The sequence below is a fragment of the Odocoileus virginianus genome, chromosome 18, assembly GCF_023699985.2.
Source record: "Odocoileus virginianus isolate 20LAN1187 ecotype Illinois chromosome 18, Ovbor_1.2, whole genome shotgun sequence".
NCBI classification, from domain to species: domain Eukaryota; kingdom Metazoa; phylum Chordata; class Mammalia; order Artiodactyla; family Cervidae; genus Odocoileus; species Odocoileus virginianus.
In genome coordinates, this window is record NC_069691.1 from 47,047,884 (window position 1) to 47,074,706 (window position 26,823).

Sequence of the window (26,823 nt, forward strand, 5' to 3'; positions counted from 1 at the left end):
TTCCTCTCGCTTCGGTTTCATCTGTTGATGATCGTGACGTTCTCAGGTTAAATGACATAATATACGTAGAAGGATCACACTGTACCTATTATGTAGGGAGAACCCCACAAATAGGAGCTATTACTATACTGAGGACCCAGCATAACAGAAGTGGGGAAGGGAAATGCTGGGACCTGGGCATGGAGTGAGGCACGTGGGGAGAACTGGGCCCTTCGGGGATGATGGGGACAGCAGAAGCCAAGACACTGAGATGAGCAATGCCAGGAAGGCCTGGGACTGGAGGAGCAGCATGTGTGGCCAGGGGCGGGGAGCATGTGTGTGGGGGGTGGGGCGGAGGCAGGAGGTTGGATACCTCACTGCACAGCCACTGGGGAGCCCCCTGGGTTACTGGATCCAGGTTAGCCTCAATTTTCCTCATCTGTAAAAATGGGAGTACCAGTACCTGGCAGAGGTTAGGCAGGCAGGCTGAACCCTGATCCTGTCTGCCACAGCTTGGGTGCCCCCAAGATCTGTGATGAAGAAGAGCTTGAGGGACTTTCCTCTGTCCTGACCTGGGGCCCCAGGGAAGACTCTCAGGGGTTCCTACTTGGGCATGGAATCAGCATCCTACAGGTGGGAGCACCCCCTTTTTGACACCACAGCCCTGGAGCCCCCGTCAATGCCTGGGGACCCAGGTCAGCTTCCATCCTCAGCAGGTGACAGACCCCAGACCAGCAAGGTTGCTGCACAAGCAAGCGCCATGCAGCCCAGAACCCTGAAACTGCCCCACCTTGCTTTGGGGCCACTGCACAGCCACCTGGCCCTAGGCCCCTGGGATGCAGTCAGCGATGCAGAGGACACGCGGGAAGGAGCCCCTCCACCTAGAAGGACAGACCAGATGAGAGTGCAGATCAGGCATCATCGTGACAGCTCTCAACGCCTTCACCGCGACCACAAGCCAGGCTTCCCCGATCTGCCAGGCTCAGGTGGAGATGCAGCAGGACAGGTGTGGCAGGGCCGGGGCTGACAAGTTCAGATGTCAGTGAGCTCGGGCGGGTGTGGAGGTAGCAGCTGGCCCAGCTCTGTCCTTGATGTCGGGGGCAGGATTCCTCCCACGATGAGAGCCCTGCATGCCCTCTCTCCTTGTCCAGTAGCTCCAGCGCCTTCTCTCTGGCGATTCCCGGCTACCAGAGGGGGAAGTGGGAGATCCCCACACCTACCCAGAAGTGATGTGCTTTAGGCTTGCCCTCTGCATCCGTCCTCGGAGTCAGCTGTTGATGCCAGGGGCAGGCAGAGACCCACCCCTCAGGGGTCCCCGGTTGGGGCCTGTTGACACCAGGATATGATCATGGGCTATGGGGGTCTGTACAAGCGAGGGCCTGGACTTGTGCCATGTGTTCGGGTGCGTGGCAGTGTGTGTGTGTGTGTGTCTGCATTGGACACAGTGTGTGGCCGTGAGGGTGCGTGAACTTCATGCGTGGTTAGCATGTGCACACGTAGCAGTGTGTCCACATTGTGAGCGCCGTGTGCATGAGTGTGTGTGGTGTTTGTTTGGAGCGATCTTGGTGGTGGTGTGTGTGTGCCTGTGAGAGAGTGCTCCACACCCACCCAGGACGAGGGTCAACATGCCCCCGGAGGCACAGGCTGCTTGTGTTTAAATAGTGCAAAAATATAAAAGCTTTTCTAAATTGACGGATAAGTCACTTACAGTATTATACTGGTTTCGGGTGCAGCAGAGCGATTCGATATCTTTATAGATTATACTCTGAACAAAGTTACCGGGACGTCCTGACAGTATTTCCTGTGCTGTGCGTTCGTCCCTGTGACTTATTTATTTAATGCCTCATAGTTTGTCCCTCTTAATCCCCTTGCCTGTCCTGCCTTCCCCTAAGGGAACTTGTTTAAGTGGTATCTTTTTTTTTTTTTAATTTCAATTTCCCATTGTTCACTAGTAGTCCAAAGAAACACATTCAGTTTTCACACGATGACCCTGTATCGTGTTGTTGGCGGTGTTTGGTGGCTAAGTTGGGTCAGACTCTGCAACCCCATGGACTGCAGTGCATCAGGCTCCTTCCTCTGTCTTCCTTGTATCATGAGACTTTGCTAAACTTGCTAATTATTTCTGTGAACTTTTTTTTTTATATTTCTGGGGATTTTATCCAGATAATTATATCATTTACAAATAGGGACAATTTTACTTCTTTCCTTGCAATTAAAAAAATTTTTTTAATTGATTGATTATTTTTGGCTGCATCAGGTCATAGTTGTGGCTTGGGGGCTTAGTTGCCTCCTGGCAGGAGGAATCTTAGTTACCTGACCAGGGATAGAACCTGCGTCCCCTGCATTGGAAGGCAGATTCTCAACTGCTGGACCACCAGGGAAGTCCCTTTCCTTGCAGTTTGTATAAACTTATTTCTTTCCGCTGACTTATTGTACTGACCAGGACTTCTAGTATGATGTTAAATAGGAATGGTGAGTGTAGACATTACTGCCTTGTTCCTGATCTTAAGTTCTTCAGTCTTTATATCATTAAGTGTGATATTAACTATTAATTTTTATAGATGTCCTTCATCTATGTCAGGTTAAGAAAGCTCTTTTCTATTTCTGGTTTGCTGAGAGCTTTTTTTTTTTTTTTTAATCATCAGTGGATGTTGAATTCTGTCAAATGCTTTCTTTCTGCATCAGTTAATGTAGTGTGTGGTTTTACCTCTTAATATCATTAATTACATTAATTGATTTCTGAATATAGAGTCAGCCTTACATTCCCCAAATATACTCCAGTTGGCTATCAAATACTATTTTTCCGCATATCACTGAATTTGATTTGCTGGTATTTTGTTAAAGGTATTTGCATCTGTGTTTATAAGGGATGGGGCTTTCCTGCTGGCCCAGACAGTGAAGAATCTGCCTGCAATGCACAGGACCCAGGTTCTATCCCTGGGTAGGGAAGATCCCCTGGAGAAGGGAATGGCTACCCACTCCAGTGTTCTTGCCTGGAGAATTCCATGGACAGAGGAGCCTGGTGGGCCGCAGTCCATGGGGTTGCAAAGAGCTAGACATGACTGAGTGACTAACACTTTACTTTTATAAGAGATATTGTCTGTAGTTTTATTTTCTTGTGTGGTACGTGTCTGACTTCACGTAATAGAGTAAGGCTGACTTCATAAAGTGAACACAGAAGTATTCGCTCCTCTTTTATTTTTCTGGGAAAAGAGTGTATAGAGTTGATGCTATCAATATTTCTACTTCCAGTGTTTGGTAGACTTTGTTTTTCTCTTAAAGATTCTCACATTACTCACAGCAGTCACATGTGAGCGCCACACAAACATTGGTGTTACTTGTCAAGAGGCTTGGCCCTTCTCTAGGCTCTGAGAAGCCAGAGAGAGATGGAGTTAATCGAAGGATCCTTCGGCTTAGCGAGCCTTCGGCCTGCCCCTCTGTGATGGGTGAATTGCCCAAGGTCGAGCAGCCCCGCGGACCTCATGCCAGACACAGGTTTCCTGAGTCCTTGCCCCACAGGACAGCTGCCTGCCTGCCTGCAGATCCGTGCCTTTCATGATCCAGTGTTCTTAGGAGAGAAATAGTGTGACAGCAGGTGACACAGAATCCAGGTGGAAGCCAGGCAGGAGGAGGAGAGTTGGACGTTTTTCCTCCCAAACCACCGTTCTGGGGGAGGTGAGCTTTCTGGAGCCTGCTGGGGGGAGGGAGAAGGTGAGGGAGCAGTAGCCCACCTTGTGTCTCCTGCAGATGCTCTCTCGTGGGGACGTGGCACATCTGGGACTGCCCCTCGGCCTGGCCAGCCGCCCCCTTGCACCCCGACGCTGCCGCATTGAAAGGTGCAGGCCTTGGGAGGCCACCGGCTGGGCATGAGATCACGGTGCGGAGGAGCAGCCTTCCTGCGTGGCTTAGGGTCTGGCGCCACCTTGTGGCCCTGGCCATGGCTGGCTTTGCACAGGGGTGACGGCTTAGCAAGAAGAGGCTGCTGGCTGGGCTTCCCCAGAGGTCATCAGGACCCCGCTCTGGATTCTGTAAGGTCTACCAGGGACCCAGGGACTTGAGGACAGAAGAGGAGGGCGCAGGAACCAGAGGACTGGATGGAAGGCCCTTGATGGGGAATTTTGAACTGGACTCTGATACAGCCCCTACTCCAGGCGGCAGGCTATGTGAGCTGGCATCCCAGGAGGCATGATAATCATTTTTGGTCTCAGACTTGATCCTGGTGCACACGGGGCTTCGAGCATCTGTCTGCTTATGGGTGGGGAGTGGCTCCTACCTTCATCTCTTCCCGTATCTTGGGATGTTACCATGGAGGCAAGCTTGGTTTCTCTGGCAGGTGTTATGGTTGAACCAATGTGTTCTGGGCTCGTTGTATTCCATTTCTCTGGCCATGCTGGGCAGGGGGGCTAGTGGCTTGGGGAACAGGGGCGTGGAAGGGCAGATCAAGAGCTCCCTTTGCCCTGGCGAGGCTGACCTGGGTGAACCTGAGTGTTGGTGTTCCCTCGCCTGGGGACCTGGATGCATAGATAGGCTTGGGTTGTGATACAGAATCGTTCCCCCATGGGGCCCCCTTGTGAGGCTGGGGGAGGCAGAGGCTGAGGTCTGAGAGCAGACCTGAGAGAGGAGAGCTTTGTGGTCTGCCCCCTGAGGGAGGCTTGGCCCCCGGCAGTGCGCCCTGCAGGCGCCACAGCTGAGCAGAGGAGTTTAGGAGCATAGAGCCCATATCCGACCTGGGAGACCCACGGCACCAAGGCTCTCGGGCCACGTGGCTATTCTGGGTGCCTGTGCGGAGCCTCTGGACTCACCAGGGCACCCTTGTCCCCTCCTGCGCTGTCCCCCCAGGCCACCATCCGACCTCATCCGACCTGATCCGACCATCCCCTCTGCCCGGGGCTCTGGAGTCCGGCTCCCCAGCCCCTTCCAACTACTTGGGACCACAGGTCCTTAGAGCGGCCTCCCCCGCCCAGCCTGTGGCTATGGTCACCTCGTCTAGCCGGTCTCCTTCAGGCCCTCGGTTCTGACATAGCTCCCCTCTCCCTCGTCCCTTTCCCTGTCCAGGGTCTCCCCCGTCCCTCTGTGTGGCCGTCTCTCGTGTCTCTCGGTCTCTGCTCCTCTCTCAGTGACCCCATAGCTTTCCAGGTCAGGTCAGCCACCAGCACCCCCACCCCGTCCTCCCGCCTGCCTCTGCCCTGGCCCCGTGATTCAGGGAACTTACAGACGGGCCTGGAGAAAGGCAGGGACTCACGGGAGGCGGCGCAGCCAGTGAGTGATAGAACCTGGAGCAGGCAAGGAGTCAGCGCCCTGCTTCACTTCGGAGCTTCTGTCTGGTGTTCAGTGACGGTAACCAGAGCTGCCCCCCAGGGCATGGCAGGACCTTCGGGAGACGCCTGGCCCGCAGCGGTGCCCGGTGGGGCTGGCAGCCGCGCACTGTTCACTCCAGCCTGACACCATGCCTGTTGCAGCGCCTCCCCAGGGTTGTTCTCCGCTCACCCCAGGGAATGTATATGCAGGAAATAAGGCGTCTGTCTCAGCCCCCCCCATGGGTCTTCTTCGAGGTCTTCTCCATAGGTAGGAGGCCCACCAGTTTGGACTTAGATAGGAGCATCACTGTAGTTTTATATTATTTTGCAAATGTACGTTTTCTCACCTCTGCTTCTAAAGCACGGGCTGCTGTAAACTCCATACAAGGTTCCTGGGCAATGCCCACTTTTCCCATTGCTTCAAGGAGGGGGGTACAGAGCCCCTCTCTGGGAGCCTCTTAGAAATTCAGTGTACCCGGGGAAGTGGACTGCCTTCGCAATGCTGTGACAGTGCAGGGGGGACTCAGCCCTGGGGGCAGGAGTCTCCCTTCTTCCACAGGCCCCCCGGGGATGATGTGAACAGAGACAAGCTCATGTGTCTGCGAGAGAGACACAAGACACCAGAACGTTTGGCGAGATAACAGGCGATGAGGCTGGGGGGCAGGCAGGGCCCAGGAGCTGAGGGAGGGGTGGGATTTTCTTCTGAGCATGATGGGAAGTCAGGGAGGGCTGAAGAAGCTGGGGACAGGACCGCGTCTGTGATCTTGACAAAGTGCCTTGGCTGCTGGACAGAGAGTGGGTTGTTCTGGGGGCAAGAGTGGGCCCGGGGAGCCCACTTAGGAGGCTTCTGCTTTGATCCAAGAGAGAAGGGGTGATGGCAGGGACCAGGCTGGCAGTGGCGATGGAGACAGACCCCCAAGTGGGCCCCTGATGGGGTGCCTGGGGACAGCGGGGACCATGTAGGGGTCAGCCACGCTCTCAACCTCTGTGATTCTGGCTTGGTGGTTTAGAGGACACATTCCCAGGGGGAGGCCAGGGACGCACATGTCAGTCTGTCCTGTTGTCTGTGACCCCAATTGATGCTGCATGATCTTGATTCTACCTGGGCCCACTGTGCTTTCTGAACCTTGCTTTGGTCCTGGCACTGCCAGCTTCTCTGGGCTGCGCTTGGCCCCAGAGACCGCTGGCTGAGTCTGGCTTCTGTGTGTGCTAAGTCGCTTCAGCCATGTTTGACTCTTGGCGACTCTATGGACTGTAGCCCGCCAGGCTCCTCTGTCCATGGGATTTCCCAGGCAAGAATACTGGAGTGGGTTGCCATTTCCTTCTCCAGGGCGTCTTCCCAAGTCTGGCTTACATGATACCGCCTATCCTCCCCTTGTTGAAAGCTTCTACAGTTTAGGGAGAACTGCAGCAGGCATAGGGGCTTTCTTCTGTGGGCCTGGGTCCACAGCCAGCACTGGGATCGTCTCCCCAAGCTCCCCATCAGCCTCATGAGGCTGTAACTCTCTTATGTTAAAGAAAAGTAACAGAGACACAGAGTTGGGGTGATTAGTTCAGGCCCCCACAATTAGCAGAGGAGAGAGCCCACGCCCTCCACCTGCGCCGCTTCCTCAGAGGGAGTGGGGTCCATGTGTCTGTGTGGCCGAGTCCCGGGCCGCACCTGGATGGAGGCACCACTGTAGGCTCCCCCTAGCGTGGAGCGGGGCACGCATGAGTTTTGGGGTCCAGCAGCCTCGGCCAGCTCCTGGTGTCTCCCGCATCCACCTCTGGAGCCTGTGCCTGTGAGCCCTGCCTGCCTGTCCCACATGGGTTTACTTCCGCCTGTCGCCCGGGCCCCAGGCCACAGCAGGCAGCCCTCCAGTGATCCCCAGTAGGAATTTCATAAATGCTAATTCCTTTCCCTCCTCCTCCAGAGAGGTGAAAACCCTACTGGAATTTTTCCCCTGGGACCCCGAACTTGAGCGAGCCCACCTGCCCCCCAAGCTCACCTGTGATCCTGCCTTGGCAGGCCCGCAAGGTCCCTGGGCCCCACTCTTCCATTTCTCACTTCACAGATGAGCAAACCGCGGCGGGGGAGGGGACAACTTGCCCGGGCCCCCTTCCCTGGCCTGACCCCACCCCACCCCACCCTGAAGCCTCAGTACCTCACTCGGCTGGGAGAACCCCTAGAGCTGGTCCCAGCACCTGGAAAACCCCCGAACCAAGGAGGGGAGGCTGGTTTGCCCGGGAGGGCCTGGCCCTTCCAGAACCGCCACCCCAACCCATGCCTCTCTCTCTGCTCTGTCCCATCTCTCGCAGGTATATCCGCACCATGTACCTGGGGATTCAGAGCCAGCGGCAGAAGGAACACCAGCGACGCTTCTACTGGGCTATGATGTACGAATATGCAGACGTCAACATGCTGCGCCTCCTGGAGACCTTCCTGGAAAGCGCCCCCCAACTGGTGCTACAGCTCTGCATAATGATCCAGAAGAGCCGCGCCGAGACGCTGCCCTGTGAGTGCCCCCACCCCCGCCCTCCGTGCGCAGTCCAGGGGCGCCGCCCGGCCGGCTCCCCAGGTCCCCGGCGCAGCCTCTGTGCGCCCCCGTGTGCGCGCCCGCACCGCCGCCGTCACGCGTGCGCTTGCGCGGCCCTCATGTGCGCAGAGCCCGGCCGGGTCTCCAGTGTCCCTGGAGTGGCAGAGCAGGGGGCCTGGGTCTCCCGGTCCAGGGAAAAGGCCCCTTATCTTGGCGCTGGCTTGAGCCGCGGCGTTGGCACACACGGGGTGAGGGAGACAGCACGTGCCCAAGAGGCTAAATCGTGTCACGTGGCATCAGCAGTTTTAGACATTCTTGAGCCGTGATGCTTCAAACGCGTTTACAAAATGTAGAAGCCCCGTTTATAAAACAGGCTGAAGCAGCTGTGTTCTAGGTAGACGAGGGGTGGGGGTCCAGAGACCAGGGTATCGCGCCCACCCCCCACTCCTGGCCCCCGCGACTCCAGATAGCCTCCAAGCGCCCAGGGGATGGTCTGGGTCTGGACACCACTGGTCTCTACAGCAGCAGGAAGCCTTTGGGGGCCACCCGGCGACCCAAGAAGCCCTTTCTAGGTGGGACTCCTCTGGTCAAAGCACCCTGTCACCCTGGGTTGCTGATGTCAGGGCAGACTTCAGTCAGGCCAGCCTGCACATGTCCAGGTCATGTCAGAGCTTGTTTCAGTGGGGCTGGAGTTCTGATTTGGGCAAAGGCCCATGTGAGGAGGGGCTGGAGATCACAATGCTTGGGGGATACTGGGGACATTTCATCCTGGGGAAGATGTAGGCTATGTGAACCCCAGCATTTGAAGGGATGTAGGGGAACCATGATCGTTCCAAAGAGCGGGAGGGAGCTATAGGGAGATGGTTATGAATTCACATGTGGGAGACATTTCAAACAGCAGGAGCCATCCAGAGATGGAGAGACTGTCTCATAAGGTAGTGAGTTTCCCGTCATGGGGAGCATTCAAGCAGAGATGTTGCTGAAGGGACTCAGTGCAGAGATTCCTGACTCCAGAGGATGTGAGTGTGTATGATCCGCGTTAGCGAGGCAACTGGGGCCTGCGGGCCTCCTGGGTCCTTGCCTCTGGGCCCCTGGCTCCCCAAGCTGCTCCAGTGGGCCCTGGGTGCCACCAAGTTCACAGGCACCTGTAGGGCACTCTCCCATGGGATCCCCCCTTGCTCCACACCATCTGGAGAGGACAGCCAAGTCTGTGAACTTGCAAGGGGCTTGTTGGCGACGCGGATGCTGTGCGTTCTTGCAGGGCAGCAGCCTGCAAGCAGCAGTTCTTGCAGGGGGGACTCCCCTGCTGCTTGACAGCTGTGTGACCTATGGCGAGGTACTGAGCGTCTCTGTTCCTCAGTTTTCTTGTTTCTGAAATGGAGATAATATTGGTACTTACCACGGAGGGCTGTTCTGGACATTTTGACATGACGAATGTCAACGGCCTCGGGCAGCAACTGGCCATTTTGTTGTTGGTGATGGTAGAATTGGACCACACGTTACTAATGACATCATGGCCAGCTGGTCTCATTTGGTGGCCTTTGGAGACACCTGTCCACTTTGTACCGTTAATGCTAGTAGACGCTGAGGTAGATTGCTGTTTTTGTTATAGGTGAGTTTTCCAAGGATCTTGCCAGATACCAGCCTCTTCCACTTTTTCTCCTTGTGCCATCTCTCCACCTTTGATTCCTCTTTTATAACTGAGTTAACATTATAGTAGTCAGCCTGAAAGATGGATTTGTATCCAATTTACCTGTGAAACTGGTTGTTTTTGTTCAATCACTCAGTTGTGTCTGACTCTTTATGACCCCATGGACTGCAGCACACCAGGCTTCTCCATCCTTCACTATCTCCCAGAGTTTCCCCAAACTCATGTTCATTGAGTCAGTGATGCCATCCAACCATCTCATCCTCTGTCGTCCCCCTTTTGCCTTCAATCGTTCCTAGCATCAGGGTCTTTTCCAGTGAGTTGGCTCTTTGCATCAGGTGGCCAAAGTATTGGAGTTTCAGCTTCTGCTTCAGTCCTTCCAATGAATATTCAGGGTTGATTTCCTTTAGAATTGACTGGTTTGATCTCCTTTCAGTTCAAGGGACTCTCAAGAGTCTTCCCTAGCACCACAATTCAAAAACATAAATTCTTTGATGCTTATCAATTCAAAATACAATCATAGTGGTAATATTAAATCATGCAGATATTATTTGCCTTCCTTTGTGGCTCAGCTGGTAAAGAATCCGCCTGCAATGTGGGAGACCTGGGTTCAGTCCCTGGGTTGGGAAGATCCCCTGGAGAAGGGAAAGGCTACCCACTCCAATATTCTGACCTGGAGAATTCCAAAAACTGTATAGTCCATGGGGTCGCAAAGAGTCAGACATGACTGAGCGACTTTCACCTTCACTTTCATTTGAGTATTTTGGTCACTTGGAGTCCTCCTTAAATAAGATGTCTCAAGTCAAGTTTAAATAAAGATAAAAAGTACACATTTTACATGATAAAATAGTGCCATTTTTCACTGGTAATGAGCCTGGTGTCAGCTGGGAGCTTCTAGAGTCTTCCTGGCTATGACAGGGATGGGGAGGCAGTCCTGCATGGTGAGAAAAGTCCACCAGAGCTGTGTGTAAATTCCACCTCCACCATTTATTGGCTTTACAACGTGGGACAAGTTGATCTCCTAACTGGGCTTCTTCATCGTAAAGTGGGCATAGTAACTCCTCTGGGTGGTTGTGAAGGTCTAGTGAACTGCACATACCCGTCTGCAGCACTTTGGCGGGTGTATTATGGGTACATGACACAGTCTTGCCGTCAACAAAGATGCTTTCAGTCAGGTGCCATTCTACGTGTGGAGGGCAACCCGGAACATAACAGAGGTAGTCCAGGCCCTCACGAATCTTCCATTCTCTCTTGGGAGACATAACAGGAGCAGTTAGATAGCCGGCATATTGTGGCAAATGCGTTAAGCAAACAAACACGATGCCAAGACTGCAGTACCTGGGGTGGGGTGTGCAGAGAGCTTATTTGTGCAGCGTTGGGCTTCCCAGGTGGTGCTAGTGGTAAAGAACCTGCCTGCCAGTACAGGAGACATAAGAGACATGGGTTGGATCCCTGGGTCGGGAAGATCCCCTGGAGAAGGGAATGGCAACCCACTCCAGTATTCTTGCCTGGAGAATCCTGTGGACAGAGGAGCCTGGCAGGCTGTGGTCCATAGCGTTGCACAGAGGCAGACACAACTGAAGCGACTTAGCATACACACACATCAGAGAAAGCCTCTCTAGAGAGCTGACACAGCCTGAGTATAAAGGATGAGGAGGAACCAACTATCGGAGGAGCAGAAACAACCTCCCCCACAGAGGGAATTGCAAATACAAAGGCCTTGGGGTGGGAAAGCCTGGCTTATTCTAGAAAATGACAGGACTCAGCATGGCTGGGGGTCAGCAGTCAGGGGAAGGAGAGTGATGTGGGGGAGGATGGAGAGGAAGGCATGGACCTGACAGCTTGGGTGTATACCAAGTGCAGTGGGAAGGGTTATGTAGGAAAGCTATATGATCAGGTTAGCTTTTTTTTTATTTGCCTGCAGTGGATTTTAGTTGCTGCATGTGAGATCTAGTTTCCTGACCAGGGATTGAACCTGGGCTCCCTGCATTGGGAGTGCAGAATCTTGGCCACTAAAACACTGGAGAAGTCCCAGGTTAGCTTTTTCAATTTTATTTTTTTGTTTATTTTTGGTTGAGATGGGACTTCATTGCTGCCCGGGCTTTTCTCTAGTTATGGAGAATGGCTTCTCTGGTCTCAGAGCACCGACTAGGCGCTTTAGTAGTTGCAGCTCCCGGGCTCTGGGGCACAGACAGGCTCAATAATCCTGTCTCACAGCTTAGTTGTTCCAGGGCGTGTGGGATCTTCCCAAATCAGAGGTTGAACTTGTGTCTCCTGCATTGGTGCCAGATTAGCTTTTAAAGAAGACCCCTTTCCTGGTATGCAGGGAGGAAACCAAGAGCCCAGAGCCCCTGTTAGAGGCAGCTGTGGGCGTCCAGGGCTGAAACAATGGGCTTGGAGTACTTGGAAGAGGAAGCCAAGCGCACGGATTGGCAGGCAACTCTGGAGCAGAAATCAACAACACTTAGCAGGCCTGGGGGAGGTGGTGATGGAAGGAGGTTGAGCTGGGTTATGTTGAGATGAAAAATGCTCTCTGGGGATCAGGTTGAGAGTTAGCAGCTCTGTCGCCTTTCCCGACTTTGGGGGTTTTCTGATGCTTTTGGCTGGGGTGGGGGAGTGCCAATCGCTCCACGCACACAGTGCCTGAGCCTGCCTTTTGGGATTGAGCTCACATTGAGGTGTTGTCCTTCTTATACAACTCTGTGACCTGTTGCTCGTGGCCTCCCACCCCCCATGTGTCAGGCATCTGCTCTGCTATAGGCAAGATGCTGTGTCAGGAAGGGGTTTGCAAAGACACCTGTCCTATGGTGGGTATCCTTAAACATTGGTTTTCTTTTAGACAAACACTGAACTCTAAGATTCAGATAGGCCCCTGTCTTTCCATCCCTTTGGTATTGACCTCCCTAGTTAGTTTTCTTCTTCTTCTTCTTTGTTCTGAGCTGCCCCCATGCATCATGCGGCATCTTAGCTCCCCAACCGGGGATCGAACCTGGATCCCTTGCATTGGGGGTGCGGAGTCTTAACCACTGGACCACTGGAAGTTTCTGGTCTTCTTCTTTCTTAAGCTCACTTGGTGGCTCCTCCTCTATCAGAAGCCCTCCCACTTCACACTTGCTCCTTTTCCCAGCAAGAGCTGATGAGAAACTCCACAGAGATGCAGGTGTCCATCCGCTTTCTCTGCGGCTCCTGTCTGCCTGTTTCTTCAGCCGCTCGCATCCTGGAGGAGGCGTCAGCTCCCTGTCCTGATCAGCTTTCCCTTCTGCGTGAGGACCAGTCTTCCACGTTCCCCTTCTCAGGGGAAGGAGGGGTTGGTTAACTGGCCCTCCTCGCCCTCCTCTCCCCATGATCAAAGATGACCACCTCTCTCCTCTTGGGAGATTTCTTTTCTCTAATGTGAAAAGTCCTGCTTGTATGGACATCAGCAGTTACCCTCCAAATCTGGGTCACAAAAGTTGATTGCGTACGTGCTCAGTCGCTCAGTGTACATGGGAACATTGCCCGTGTCCGACTCTTGGCAACTCCATGGACTGTAGCCCACCACGCTCCTCTGTCTGTGGGGTTTCCCAGGCATCAATAGTGGAGCAGGTTGCCATTTCCTCCTTCAGGGGATCTTCCTAACCCAAGGATCGAACCCATGTCTTCTATGGTTCCTGCATTAGCAGGCGGGTTCTTTACCACTGAGCCACCTGGGACGCCCCAAAGTTGGTTACTTGGTCATTTAGGATTTGGGTTACAGTTAGGTAAAGCTGCTGCCAGAAGGTGACAATGATGTTGTGTGGCCTGAAGGTGACAGATCTGTGCTCCACACCAACGTGTGAATTTCCACTGTGTCAAACACTATCAGATAATGAATCACCTTGTACAAAGTGATAGGGAGTCTTGGTGCCCCGATCTTCTGTGCTGTTGGCCACCACCTGGCCTAACCCTGATGGAGCAGCCCCCTCCTCCCTGACTCCCCACCTCCTGTGCCACCCCCACCCCCCTGGTGCTAAGTTGGAGCTCGCTGCTGGCTCTGATATTCCTGGGCTTCCGACCAGATTGATAGAAGGATCTTTCAGCCTCCAGTCTGGACTTCAGGGTGCTCGACCCACGTCTGTTCTGTGTCTTTGCCTCCTGGATTAATAAAGGGGAAGGTGTGTGCTTTCCCTGGCTGCCTTGCATCGTCACAGACGGCTGCAGTGAAGAGGGACGTGCCTGCCTTCTGCCACCAGAACACAGACTCGGCCTCTCTCACTTCCCTGCAGGAGGATCTCTCTCCAGCTGTGTTTCTGTCTCCTTCTGAGGAGTCACCCCTCCTTCTCTCCCATCAGATACTTGCTTGGTGTCTACACACAGAATTCCCTGAGCAACGAACTGCAGCTCACAGCCCCGCTCCAGCTCCCAGTGGCTTCTTATCAAACAGAACATTAAAACCTCACACTCTTAACCAGAATCTGCAAGGATTTTAAGCAGAGACATGACACTTTCAGTGTGTGTGTATTTCTCTTGACTTTGTATCCAATTCTGAGGCCTTTTGGCTGAGGTTGCCCCTAACAACAAGCTAGAGAAAAAGAGAGTACTTTTTTTTTTAAATTGTGGTAAGAACAAGTGAGATCTACCCCCTTAACAAATTTTAAGTGCAAAAGAAAGTGCAGTATGTACATATGAGGAAGAGTCCTTAAAAGCAGTAGGAAAGCTATGAGAAAGGCAGGGTAAATCACTTTCATTGGTTGCACAGTGGTAAAGAATCCACCTGCTAGTGCAGAAAGCACAAGGGACACAGGTTCCATCCCTGGTTCAGAAAGATCCCCTGGAGGAGGAAATGGCAACCCACTCCAGTATTCTTGCCTGGGAAATCCCATGGACAGAGGAACCTGGTGGGCTACAGTCCATGGGGTCGCAAAAGAGTTAGCGGCTAAACAACAACAGTTAGCACAGATGAAATAACAATTGGCCACCTGAAAATGTTTCTGCATCAAATGCTGTAACAAGAGGGTCATCGAGGCAGGCTGACCAGCGGTGCTTCATGGGGGAGGCTCTGAGAGCTGCCAATTCAGAAGCCTGAGCAGTAACTATAATGTGACCACTTATTCAGTAACTATTTGCTAAGCATGTGCCAGGCATGGTTCCAGGAGCTGGGGGCAGATAAGATTAATAAACAAAACAGACAGAAAGCCCTGCTCTCATGGAGCTTATTTGTCTTGGAGAGACAGATGGACAAGGAGCAGAACAAATATTTTGTCTTCTGTATTAGAAAATGGTAAGTATGCAGCAGAGCTCTAAAGCTGGGAGAGAGCCGTGGGGGAGCAGAGCTGTGTCCAGCTCTCAATAAGGGGGCAGGAAGGGGACCCCTGAGCAAAGACGTAGAGCAGGGAGGGAGCCAGCCTGCAGGTCACTGGAGGTACACGCAGCAGGGAGAGCACAGCCAAACGTAAGGCCTTGAGCTGAGAAGGTGACCCCAGTGTTTCGGGAGCAGCCAGGAGGCTGGGAGAGTGGGGCATGATGCCTGCATTGCTTCCATAGCTCAGCCCTGCCCATGGGCCTGTCAGCAGAGTATCTTTTCTTCTTCTTCTTTGTTAAAAAAATATATATATATTTAAACAGCTTTATTGAGATACAGTTTGTATACTGCACAAGTCATTCATTTGAAGTGTACAATTCGATGGCTGTCATTGTGGGAGCATCAGAGCTTTGAGTCTTGTCGGCTGTTTGCTCCTCAATGAGGGTAGATTTACTGGGACCTTCCAGTGATGCCAGACAGCTTCCTTCACAGTGTGCTCCAGGCCCACCAGAATTCTGGCATTCATGAGGCTTGTGCCAGACCAGCTGAGCGGCTGACATTTGTTCTAGAATCTCTAAAGTCTGCCTTTACCCAGCTGGCAGAACCACAGTGCTCTCCTGCCTCTGTGAGTGGATTAATATCACTAGACCATGGGCCAGGAGCAGGGCATAGACCCCGAGGTCTTGGGCGCCATTAATGGGAGCTTGCATGTGAGTCCATGGGAGAAGGGGAAACTACTGGAGCTTGTAAGCCCAGGGCATTGGGGCCTTTGGAGGTACTGGGTTGGAAGCTCCCTCACCAGCAGTTTGCTGATGTTGTAGCTGTTTTTTAAAAGACAGATTTTGTTATTGTTTAGGCATCTCAAGGCCAATAGATCAGGAGACAGCTGCCACTAAAAAAAAATCACTTGTTACTCACAGATTCCCAAGAAGAGGCCGGTATGCCACGCCATGGTGGGGGGCTTGAGATAAGCTAGTCTGAATAATATCAGGAGGCTCTGGGGTCCAGGGCTGTCCCTAATTGTCTGGTACCTGGCCCTGAGGTGATTAGGACAGGGAAACAGTGGCCCAGAGTGTCAGATCCGGGGGAAGGAGGTGTGAGTTCTGGACTGGTTGGTTTGCATATGAAAAGCACCTCTTGATTGCTATTTCTAGGAATTTGCTAAACTTGAGAGGGGTGGTCCCTCCAGGATCAGCATGGCCCCAAATGGGAACCATCAGAATACAAGCACACGATTCAAGCCTTAAAGCTAGACAAATCCTTTTACCTCCTGGTACCTTGGTTTCCTCTCCTATAAAATGGGGTACCAATAAGCATTTCAGGGGATTATTGTCAGGATTAAAGGAAATAATTTATGCAAAGTGTCTGGCACAATGCCTGCTGTACTGGGAACACTGGTGGGTATTATTCCTCCTCATCTCTGCCTTCTGCCCTCAAGGTTTTCTTCTGAAAGACGCAGGCATAAATGGAGGCCCCCCGGGGAGTTCTCTTTTCCCGTTTTCAGGGATAGTGGTGGGAGGGTGGGACAGCTGGCGGGCTCCTTTCTCCATCAGCCCCTTTGAGAATCAAAATACCCCTGCGATTTTGCACATAGTTTCAGAAGGACCAGACCAACTGCTGCCCTGCCCTTGAGGGGCTCATCTGCATCAAGGTGAGAACATACTTAAGGAAAAAAGGAAGGAGTAAGAGAGTGTACGGGACGGTGAATGACACTAAAGTGGGAAATACAGCCTGGAACTGAAGCTTCAATACTTTGGCCACCTGATGTGAAGAACTGACTCTTTAGAAAAAAGACCCTATGCTGGGACAGATTGAAGGCAGGAGGAGAAGGGGACAACAGAGGATGAGATGGTTGGATGGCATCACCAATTCAATGGACATGGAGCAAGCTCTGCGAGTTGGTGATGGACAGGGAGGCCTGGCGCGCTGCGGTCCAAGGGGTCACAGAGTCGCACACGACTGAGGGACTGAACTGGACTGAAGGCCTGGAAGGCGGGAGCAGGTACTGGGAGCTGCAGTTTTCAGTGTCTGGCTGGCAACAGCCTGCTGAAAAGACGTGCTCTGGTAAAGCCTCCGTGCGGTGACACTTGGGGACCTGGGAAAGGGCCATGCAGGTGATGGACAGAGCCAACGCATATGTCCTGTGCTGGGCCTGTGTCTGGAGCACGTGGAACAGAGCGGGTGTGAGGAGCTAGCTGGAGGTGACCTCAGAGCAGCCAGGGGCTGTCCTGAGTGGGGCCCAGGATGAAGGCCTGGCAGCATGACAGGAGCTTCGGTTTGAGGCCCTTGAAGAAGGAAACGCTGAGGAGCGTGAATGGGGACTGGACAGGGTGCTCTCATAACTCAAGGCAGTGTCTTGAGGAGCCCCGCAGGCCTTATAAGTACCGAAGCCTCAACTCTGACCGCAACAATATGTCAGCCACCAGAGCGTGACCGTGCTGGGTTTAAGGGCCTCCCCGGTCAAAGATGTCCAACTGAGACTTCTGCCCATCGTGCTGTGTTTCGTTGGTCTTGAGGTACGGACATCCTCTTTCTAGAAACCTTAGATCCCTAGTCTGGTGATCAGAGCCCCAAGACCCCTGACCCAAGCCCTTCTCAGGGGGTGTCCCCCAGGAGGCCCTGACTTAGTGACCTCCCAGCTGGTGGGGCTGGAATCAGGTCACCCAATGGACCAGCTGCAACCCCCACCCCTCATGGTCTACACCAGGAAAAACACGCAAGACACGAAGGTCACTGCCTGGAACTTGACACGGCTGAACAAGGAGTGTTTAGCAGTCTCCAGCCTGATCTCTGGGATGCAGGTGATGGAGCTGTAAGTGGGAGGAGTCATAAACACACACAGGCTGAGCACAGTGTGGGCTTGGGTCTCGGCCAGGGTCGTATGTTGACTTTGGGGTTGACCTCGGTGTTGACTTTGGGGTTGACCTTGGGCCAGACAGAAACTTGCCAAGTGAGCCTCTGCGGAGGGAAAGCCCTGCACCCCTTCCCTCTGTAATGAGCCAGGCCTTGAAGAGTGATCACTTAACAGGAGGGGAGTCAGGCCTTGAAGAGTGATCACTTAACAGGAGGGGAGTCAGGCCTTTGAAGAGTGATCACTTAACAGGAGGGGATTCAGGCCTTTGAAGAGTGATCACTTGACAGGAGGGGAGTCAGGCCTTGAAGAGTGATCACTTAACAGGAGGGGATTCAGGCCTTTGAAGAGTGATCACTTAACAGGAGGGGATTCAGGCCTTTGAAGAGAGATCACTTAACAGGAGGGGATTCAGGCCTTTGAAGAGAGATCACTTAACAGGAGGGGATTCAGGCCTTTGAAGAGTGATCACTTGACAGGAGGGGAGTCAGGCCTTGAAGAGTGATCACTTGACAGGAGGGGAGTCAGGCCTTGAAGAGTGATCACTTGACAGGAGGGGATTCAGACCTTTGAAGAGTGATCACTTAACAGGAGGGGATTCAGGCCTTTGAAGAGTGATCACTTAACAGGAGGGGATTCAGGCCTTTGAAGAGTGATCACTTGACAGGAGGGGAGTCAGGCCTTGAAGAGTGATCACTTAACAGGAGGGGATTCAGGCCTTTGAAGAGTGATCACTTAACAGGAGGGGAGTCAGGCCTTTGAAGAGAGATCACTTAACAGGAGGGGATTCAGGCCTTTGAAGAGAGATCACTTGACAGGAGGGGATTCAGGCCTTTGAAGAGTGATCACTTGACAGGAGGGGAGTCAGGCCTTGAAGAGTGATCACTTGACAGGAGGGGAGTCAGGCCTTGAAGAGTGATCACTTGACAGGAGGGGATTCAGACCTTTGAAGAGTGATCACTTAACAGGAGGGGATTCAGACCTTTGAAGAGTGATCACTTAACAGGAGGGGATTCAGGCCTTTGAAGAGTGATCACTTGACAGGAGGGGAGTCAGGCCTTGAAGAGTGATCACTTGACAGGAGGGGAGTCAGGCCTTGAAGAGTGATCACTTAACAGGAGGGGATTCAGGCCTTTGAAGAGTGATCACTTAACAGGAGGGGATTCAGACCTTTGAAGAGAGATCACTTAACAGGAGGGGATTCAGGCCTTTGAAGAGAGATCACTTAACAGGAGGGGATTCAGGCCTTTGAAGAGTGATCACTTGACAGGAGGGGAGTCAGGCCTTGAAGAGTGATCACTTGACAGGAGGGGAGTCAGGCCTTGAAGAGTGATCACTTGACAGGAGGGGATTCAGACCTTTGAAGAGTGATCACTTAACAGGAGGGGATTCAGGCCTTTGAAGAGTGATCACTTAACAGGAGGGGATTCAGGCCTTTGAAGAGTGATCACTTGACAGGAGGGGAGTCAGGCCTTGAAGAGTGATCACTTAACAGGAGGGGAGTCAGGCCTTTGAAGAGGGATCACTTAACAGGAGGGGATTTAGGCCTTTGAAGAGTGATCACTTAACAGGAGGGGAATCAGGCCTTGAAGAGTGATCACTTGACAAGAGGGGAGTCAGGCCTTTGAAGAGGGATCACTTGACAGGAGGGGATTCAGGCCTTTGAAGAGTGATCACTTAACAGGAGGGGAGTCAGGCCTTTGAAGAGTGATCACTTAACAGGAGGGGATTCAGGCCTTGAAGAGTGATCACTTGACAGGAGGGGATTCAGACCTTTGAAGAGTGATCACTTAACAGGAGGGGATTCAGGCCTTTGAAGAGTGATCACTTGACAGGAGGGGAGTCAGGCCTTGAAGAGTGATCACTTGACAGGAGGGGAGTCAGGCCTTGAAGAGTGATCACTTGACAGGAGGGGATTCAGACCTTTGAAGAGTGATCACTTAACAGGAGGGGATTCAGGCCTTTGAAGAGTGATCACTTAACAGGAGGGGAGTCAGGCCTTGAAGAGTGATCACTTGACAGGAGGGGATTCAGACCTTTGAAGAGTGATCACTTAACAGGAGGGGATTCAGGCCTTTGAAGAGTGATCACTTGACAGGAGGGGAGTCAGGCCTTGAAGAGTGATCACTTGACAGGAGGGGAGTCAGGCCTTGAAGAGTGATCACTTGACAGGAGGGGATTCAGACCTTTGAAGAGTGATCACTTAACAGGAGGGGATTCAGGCCTTTGAAGAGTGATCACTTAACAGGAGGGGATTCAGGCCTTTGAAGAGTGATCACTTGACAGGAGGGGAGTCAGGCCTTGAAGAGTGATCACTTAACAGGAGGGGAGTCAGGCCTTTGAAGAGGGATCACTTAACAGGAGGGGATTTAGGCCTTTGAAGAGTGATCACTTAACAGGAGGGGAATCAGGCCTTGAAGAGTGATCACTTGACAAGAGGGGAGTCAGGCCTTTGAAGAGGGATCACTTGACAGGAGGGGATTCAGGCCTTTGAAGAGTGATCACTTAACAGGAGGGGAGTCAGGCCTTTGAAGAGGGATCACTTAACAGGAGGGGATTCAGGCCTTGAAGAGTGATCACTTAACAGGAGGGGAGTCAGGCCTTGAAGATTGATCACTTGACAGGACGGGAGTCAGGCCTTGAAGAGTGATCACTTAACCAGAGGAGAGTCAGGCCTTTGAAGAATGATCACTTAACAGGAGGGGAGCCAGGTCTTTGAAGAGTGATCACTTAACAGGAGGGGATTCAGGCCTTTGAAAAATGATCACTTAACAGGAGGGGAGCCAGGTCTTTGAAGAGTGAGAGTCAGGCCTTTGAAGAGTGAGAGTCAGGCCTTTGAAGAGTGAGAATCGGGCCTTTGAAGAGTGAGAATCGGGCCTTTGAAGAGTGAGAATCAGGCCTTTGAAGAGTGAGAATCAGGCCTTTGAAGAGTGAGAATCAGGCCTTTGAAGAGTGATCACTTAACAGGAGGAAAGTCAGGCCTCTGAAGAGTGGTCACTTAACAGGAGGAGAGTGATCTCAGCTAATTCTGGTGGTTGCCTCTTTCTTTGTGGCTTGCATGTTCCTTTCCTGAGGAAGGTAGAGGAGAACTTGGATTTGGTTTTCAGCTCCTTTATCAGGGGCCTCTCTCAGATACCCGTGGGTGCTATACTTCCTGTCCACTCTCCAAGAAAGGCTTAGATCCCTCACTCCCAGGGTGCCCAGCCCCTTCTAAGACCAAATCTGAAGGGTGTCTCAGTGCAGTGGCTACTCTTAAGGCCAAAGAGTCTGAGTTTAAATCTCGACTCTGCTTCTTGATAGGAATAGCCATTTTCTTTCCGTGTCCTCAGGCGGCCTTTCTTCTGTATGAGCGCACCCCTGGCATCTCCATGGGCCCAAATGGTCTGTTCTCATAAGGTCATGTTGGATCCAGGCCCGCCCTCATGACCTCGTGTTAAAGTCAGTGCCCCTTTGAAGGCCCTGTCTCGGGATACAGTCACACACTAAAATCCTGGGGGTTAGGACTTCCACCTAAGAATGTGGGGGGAGGGAGGAGACGGAGACACAGCCCGTTGCGAGTACCAACATCACAGTGTTCTCAGTAAGATTCCGGCTCAGTGACTCACAGGGCGTGTTTTTTCACGAGGATGCCTGTTTCCTGTTGGGTGAGTGGGTTGAAGTGAGTGGTGTGTGTAGCCGCTGAGGATATACTGTTTAGTGAGCTACAGCTTCACCAGGCTGGAAATGGACGAGGCAGAGAGGTAAGATGTGGGCCGGACATCAGCAGACCCGCAGACCCCCGGCCGAGTGCTAGCGCTCCGTCCTCCACGTGACTGTCTCCCGAACCTCTCCTTGTAATTCAGCAGTGATGTCTTATGACATTTGGGGAACACCCATGCCACATCCTAGAGAGGACTTCCAGAATCACTGACCATGGACCGAGTTGGCTCAGAGGTGAGTTTCTGTAATACCCTGAAGCCACCTGAAGGACAGATCTGGAAGTGGCGAAGGTGACCCAGAAGCGACACTGATGACGGAGGATTGATGTGGCTTCACCACATGCAGCCAGCGGACGTTTGAATTCCTGTTGCTAGTATGTGGCATGGACGGGGCTACCAACACAACACACCAAACAACGAAATCAGGACTGTGACAGCTGAGGGCCCATCCCGCTTCTGCACCGCAAGTTTGTTCAAGAGCGCATTCAGAGATCGCATTGGACCACGCTTCAGCAAAAGCTAAACCGCTTTTTCTGACTTCATGAGCTCCTGACTCCTGCTTTTCTGTGGACAGGGGAAGTGATACATTTTGCTTTATTAAAAGGGATAGAAAAATCAAGCCTTCTTCCCATGTAGCTGCTCTAGAACTCCCCTTTGATCACTGAGGGTGGAAGTACGTCCAAGGTATATCACTTTTAGCATCAAGAAAAAGTGATAGTGCTCACCGGAAGTGAGGTGACGTCACCAAGAAGCTTTCTGAGGATGCTCCGGTGTCTGGTAATAAGCCTGGCATGTTCCTTACCCTCCAGAAACCAACAGCCCAAGTCACGTGACTCTCAAGGGGACCCATCCCCCTCCCAGCCCCAACTCCCAAAGAACAGGCATGCAGGAGGCTCACAGGTTAGCGTGACCACTGTGACATGGTCAGAGAGCCCACGTGGCCTCAGGAGCAGCTGGTGGAAATGTCCTGCGTGACAACAGGCAAAACAGGACACACATGAGTACTGTGTTCAGAACTTTCCAGAAAAGTGATAGCAGCATTGTCAGGCATTTTCAAGATTGGCTTCGATGGAGAAGTGGGGATCATTGCTTCTGTTTATTTTCCACATTGGTTGTTATGATCAGAAAAGCAGTGCGTACTCATTGTAATAGTTAACCTTTTAGGCTTTTTCTCTGCTTCCACCACCAAGATGGTTTTTGTTATCAGGCTCTGATGTTCTGCAAGCTGCAAACCAGCACAGCTTCTTGAAATGTTGGAAAAGAGGGGATGAGGGGGATGGGAGAGGAAGAACCAGTGCAGGGTAGGGCGTGGGGTGGGTGGGAGGGTAAAGCGACAGAGGACTTTGATCCTTCACTGAGGTTGGGAGAGGAGTGGAGGGGTGAACAGGGGCTGAGGGAAGAACAAGCAGAAGGCTGAAGTTCTGGGCCCGCTTCTTTAGTCTTAAGAATAGGGCTTCTGGATCTGACCTTGGAGCTGAAGAGAGAAAATGACCAGGTGACTTTGCTGTCAGCCTGGAAGAAGCCAGAGGGAAATCGTGCTCTGGGGCGAGGGAGGGGGATTTGGTTAGGAGATGTGGCCCTTGGGGCAGTATCCAGGACTCCAGCTGAATTGAGCTGCATTTAGTTCTGGAATTTAGGGAGAGAGGGAAAACAAAAGCAGCGCTGGGTAGCCTGAGTAGAGATGATGCTTGAAGAGCAGAGGCGTGATGGGGAGTCTTGCACAGAGGGGAGTCATGACGACGTCTGACTAATGATTGCCTGCTGGTGGGTGGATTTGGAGAGACTCTGGTCACTGTTTAGTGTGTTCAGTTTGACTGAGTTACAAATATCAGATAGGCAGCGTCCTAAATAAAACTGCTCTGTAGGGATTCAAGTATCACTTGGGATCAGACATGCTCACCTGCTTGTTGAGGAAACTTGGAGGGAAGAACATGCAGAGGCCTTCGAGAGCTCACCATGCTAGGGAGGGGCAAAGAATCCTCAAAACCCGAGTTACCCTGCTCCCTCCCATTGCTGGACGGAGGCACCGAGGGACCGGGCTTCAGAGAGGGACCGGGCTTCAGAGAGGGACCGGGCTTCACCAGTCACGGCTTTAAGGAGCCGTGGGCAGCGGTTGGTGGGAGAAGGCAGCAAGCATCATGGGGAGGTCGAGAGTGAGTGAGGAAGCAGCCCAAGAAACACAGGCTTTCCTGGTCCTTGATCAGAGTGGCCTTAGAGCATGGACGTGTAGCTGTTGTTTAGTTGCTCAGTTGTGACCAACTCTTTGCAACCCCATAGACTGTAGCCCACCAGGCTCCTCTGTCCAGGAGGACAATCCCAGGCTCCTCTGGGATTTCCCAGGCAAGAATACTGGAGTGGGTAGCCATGCCCTCCTCCAGGGAATCTTCCTAAGCCAGGAATCGAACTCAAGTCTCCTGCATCGGCAAGCAGATTCTTTACCGCAAAGCCACCAGGGAAGCCCAGGGAGTGGATGAGAAGATCTTAAATGGGAGAAGAGCCTTTTGAGGGCTCCTTGGGGCGTTGGATGAGCTTATGAGAAGGCAGAGGGTGACTCGAGGACCTTCTGAGAGGAGGAGAGTTGTGCAGCTTGGGGCAGAGGGTAAGCTCTTGGTCTTCACACCCCATAATCCCCTCCGCTGGCTCCTCTGAGAACACAGCCTGCTAGTGACAAGGACATGGACCCCACGGTGAGCCTGTGATTTCTTACAATGGAAACACATGCGATCCCACCCGCAGCAGAAGTGATGAGCCAGCCAGGTGGTCCAGGCTCCCCAGCCCCTTGGCAAAGCACGTCAGCCTCCGCCTGCAGCTGTGGATCTCCAGAGGTTCTGGACTGGGTTATTGACACGATTTCACAAGAGCCGTCAGCTTAGGGGGCAGCCGCGGCCTCCGGGCTTGGCTCCTGGTGCTTTTTCTTCCCCCTCCTCCATCAGATGGCAGCGTGTGTGCGCATGTGTGTGGGGGCGTCTCCCTGGCCCGGCAGCCCTGCAGGGCCCGGCAGTGGACGGCCCCGGTTTTGACGGTGTGGGTTTGTGTCTTTCCGGCAGGTGTCTCCTCTGTGACTTCCCTGATGTCCCTGGCTTGGGTGCTAGCCTCCTATCACAAGCTGCTGCGGGACTCCAGGGACGACAAGAAGAGCATGAGCTACAGAGGGGCCCTCATCCACCTCTTCTGGCGCCTCTTCACCATCTCATCCAGAGTTATCTCTTTTGCCCTCTTTGCTTCCATCTTCCAGCTCTACTTCGGGATCTTCGTGGTGGTCCACTGGTGCGCCATGGCCTTCTGGATCATCCATGGCGGAACAGACTTCTGCATGTCCAAGTGGGAGGAGATCCTCTTCAACATGGTGGTAGGGATTGTGTACATTTTCTGCTGGTTTAACGTCAAGGAAGGGCGGACTCGATACCGAATGTTTGCCTATTACACGATAGTCTTGACCGAGAATGCTGCCTTGACGTTCCTTTGGTATTTTTACAGAAACCCAGAGACCACTGACTACTATGCGGTGCCAGCACTGTGTTGTGTCTTTATTAGCTTCGTGGCTGGGATCGCACTGATGCTCTTATATTATGGTGTGCTGCATCCCATGGGGCCGCGAATTAAGATCTTGGCCAGCTCCTGTTGTGCCGAGCTGCTCTGGGGCATCCCTTTGCCCCCCGATGTTGAGCCCATGGCGCCTCAGACCCCTGGGTACCGGGGGACCCAGGTCACGCCTACCAGAGCCGTAACGGAACAACAGGAGGATCTCACGGCTGACACTTGCTTGCCCGTGTTCCAAGTGAGACCCATGGGGCCCCCTACCCCGACGGGGCGTCCTTACCTCCCAGAAGGGCCCCTCATTAAGATTGACATGCCAAGAAAGAGATACCCAGCTTGGGATGCTCATTTTGTAGACAGGAGGTTGAGAAGGACTATTAATATTCTGCAGTATGTCACACCCACCGCGGTGGGCATCCGGTATCGGGATGGACCGCTCCTTTATGAGCTGCTACAGTATGAGTCTTCGCTCTGAGAGCATCCTGACCCACGTTGAGAAGGGGACCTGAAGTTTGGTTTGCGGTAAAGCCGCCTGCAAGAAATATAACCCTCCCTTCCCCCAAACACAGAACCACCACACCACCACCACACCACCACCAATGCTCCAAAAAAAAAAGAAAATAATAAGTCACAACCCCTTCAGATAAGCTTTCTTTCCAGTCGCTGTATGTATACAAAGATATTCTCTATGTTTTGTAAGTAAAAACAAAAAGAGAACCTTTCTTTTGTTTTTTACACATAAGTAACAGTATTGAAAAAAAAATCCCACACTATGGTTTATAGGGTGGAGAAGGAGCAGTTGTCTCCACTCCAAAAGAAAAAAAAAAACAAAGTTTTATACCTTACACCAAGTGTAGATCATTTCCGGGATTGGTGCTGATTGAAAGAACAAAACAAAACAAAACAAACAAACAAACAAAACCTTCAACTGCCTTATGCCCTTAGGTGCTGAGTTTCATTAAGTACTGTTACGTTTCCTCATGCAAAACTCTCTGGTGGTTTTTTGCACCGAGAGAGGGAAAATTAAACAATCAAATGAAACCAATCTAGAAACGAAACAAAAAAAACCAACCAATGGGTAAAACTCAAAGCAATCATTCTTCCTATCTGATTATTTGTATTGAAGAAAACAAATTGACCAAAAGCAAAAGCATTGAAACCCCTCCCTCTTTTTGCTTTCTCTTCCTCTCCTCCTGTCCCTGCCCCCAACTTCTCAGCCCCTTCTAGGAGCCAAAAGGCCATTTGAAACTCAGATGGTTGGCAGAGCTCCTTGAAGGCCAACTAGGTGCCATTTCAGTGTTCACCTAGTAAGAATCACATCTGTTTCCTGGTGAAAAGCAAAACAGAAAAAAAACAAAATAAAACAAAAGCCACCCTAATAATTCGATAAGAATAGGAAATTCTAAAGCAAATTAAAGGAGATTTCCATATACGTCATCAAAGAGAATCAGTAATAATAAAACTCAGCATAGTAGCAAAAAGAACGACATCAATTTAAAGGCACAATACTTACTCAGTGACTGGCAAAAATGATCTGTTCTGTCATTTTAAGGCCGTGAAAGGTATACATTTATCACATGTGATATTGGGTAAGGCCTCTTCTGTTTCCATTTGGTGGGAAGCCTTAAATTGATCTGGAAAGAATTCATTTTTTCATTTGTGCTTTTTAAAAATAGTTAACACAAAGAGGAAAATTAGAACATAAAAAAAAAATCAAATTGTAATAACCTACCCATTTCAAAGACTGTTTGGTGCTTCTGTCTTTCACCATTGTGGTTGGCTGAAAGTCATTCAGCTCACTTGGTGCATCTGGGTTGAGTGGGGAATTCTGTGTGTGTTGCATGTGTATGTGTGTGTCTGTGTGTGCCCATAATGCACACACACGCACGTGTGTGTGTGCATGTGTGTGTTTACGTGTGTTTGTGTGTGTGTGTGTCTGCTGCAAGGTCTTGCCAGAAATGTAGAAAAAGCGATATACGGCAGATTCTGGGTATGGCTAAGGTCAAGTGTAAGGGGCTGGGAAGCTGGGGAGGGGAT

At 52.0% G+C, this 26,823-nt stretch overlaps 1 protein-coding gene across 1 annotated transcript in view; it reads left to right on the top strand.

Moving 5' to 3' along the window:
* Positions 1–25,503, top strand: part of XKR6 (XK related 6) — a 261,280-nt gene extending 235,777 nt beyond the window's left edge. The window contains exons 2-3 of the mRNA XM_070480659.1: positions 7,575–7,771; positions 24,297–25,503. Coding sequence (XP_070336760.1) covers positions 7,575–7,771; positions 24,297–25,261 — 1,162 coding nt within the window. The 3' untranslated portion in view covers positions 25,262–25,503. The remainder of the gene's footprint in view (positions 1–7,574; positions 7,772–24,296) is intronic.
* Positions 25,504–26,823: the final 1,320 nt, after the last annotated feature.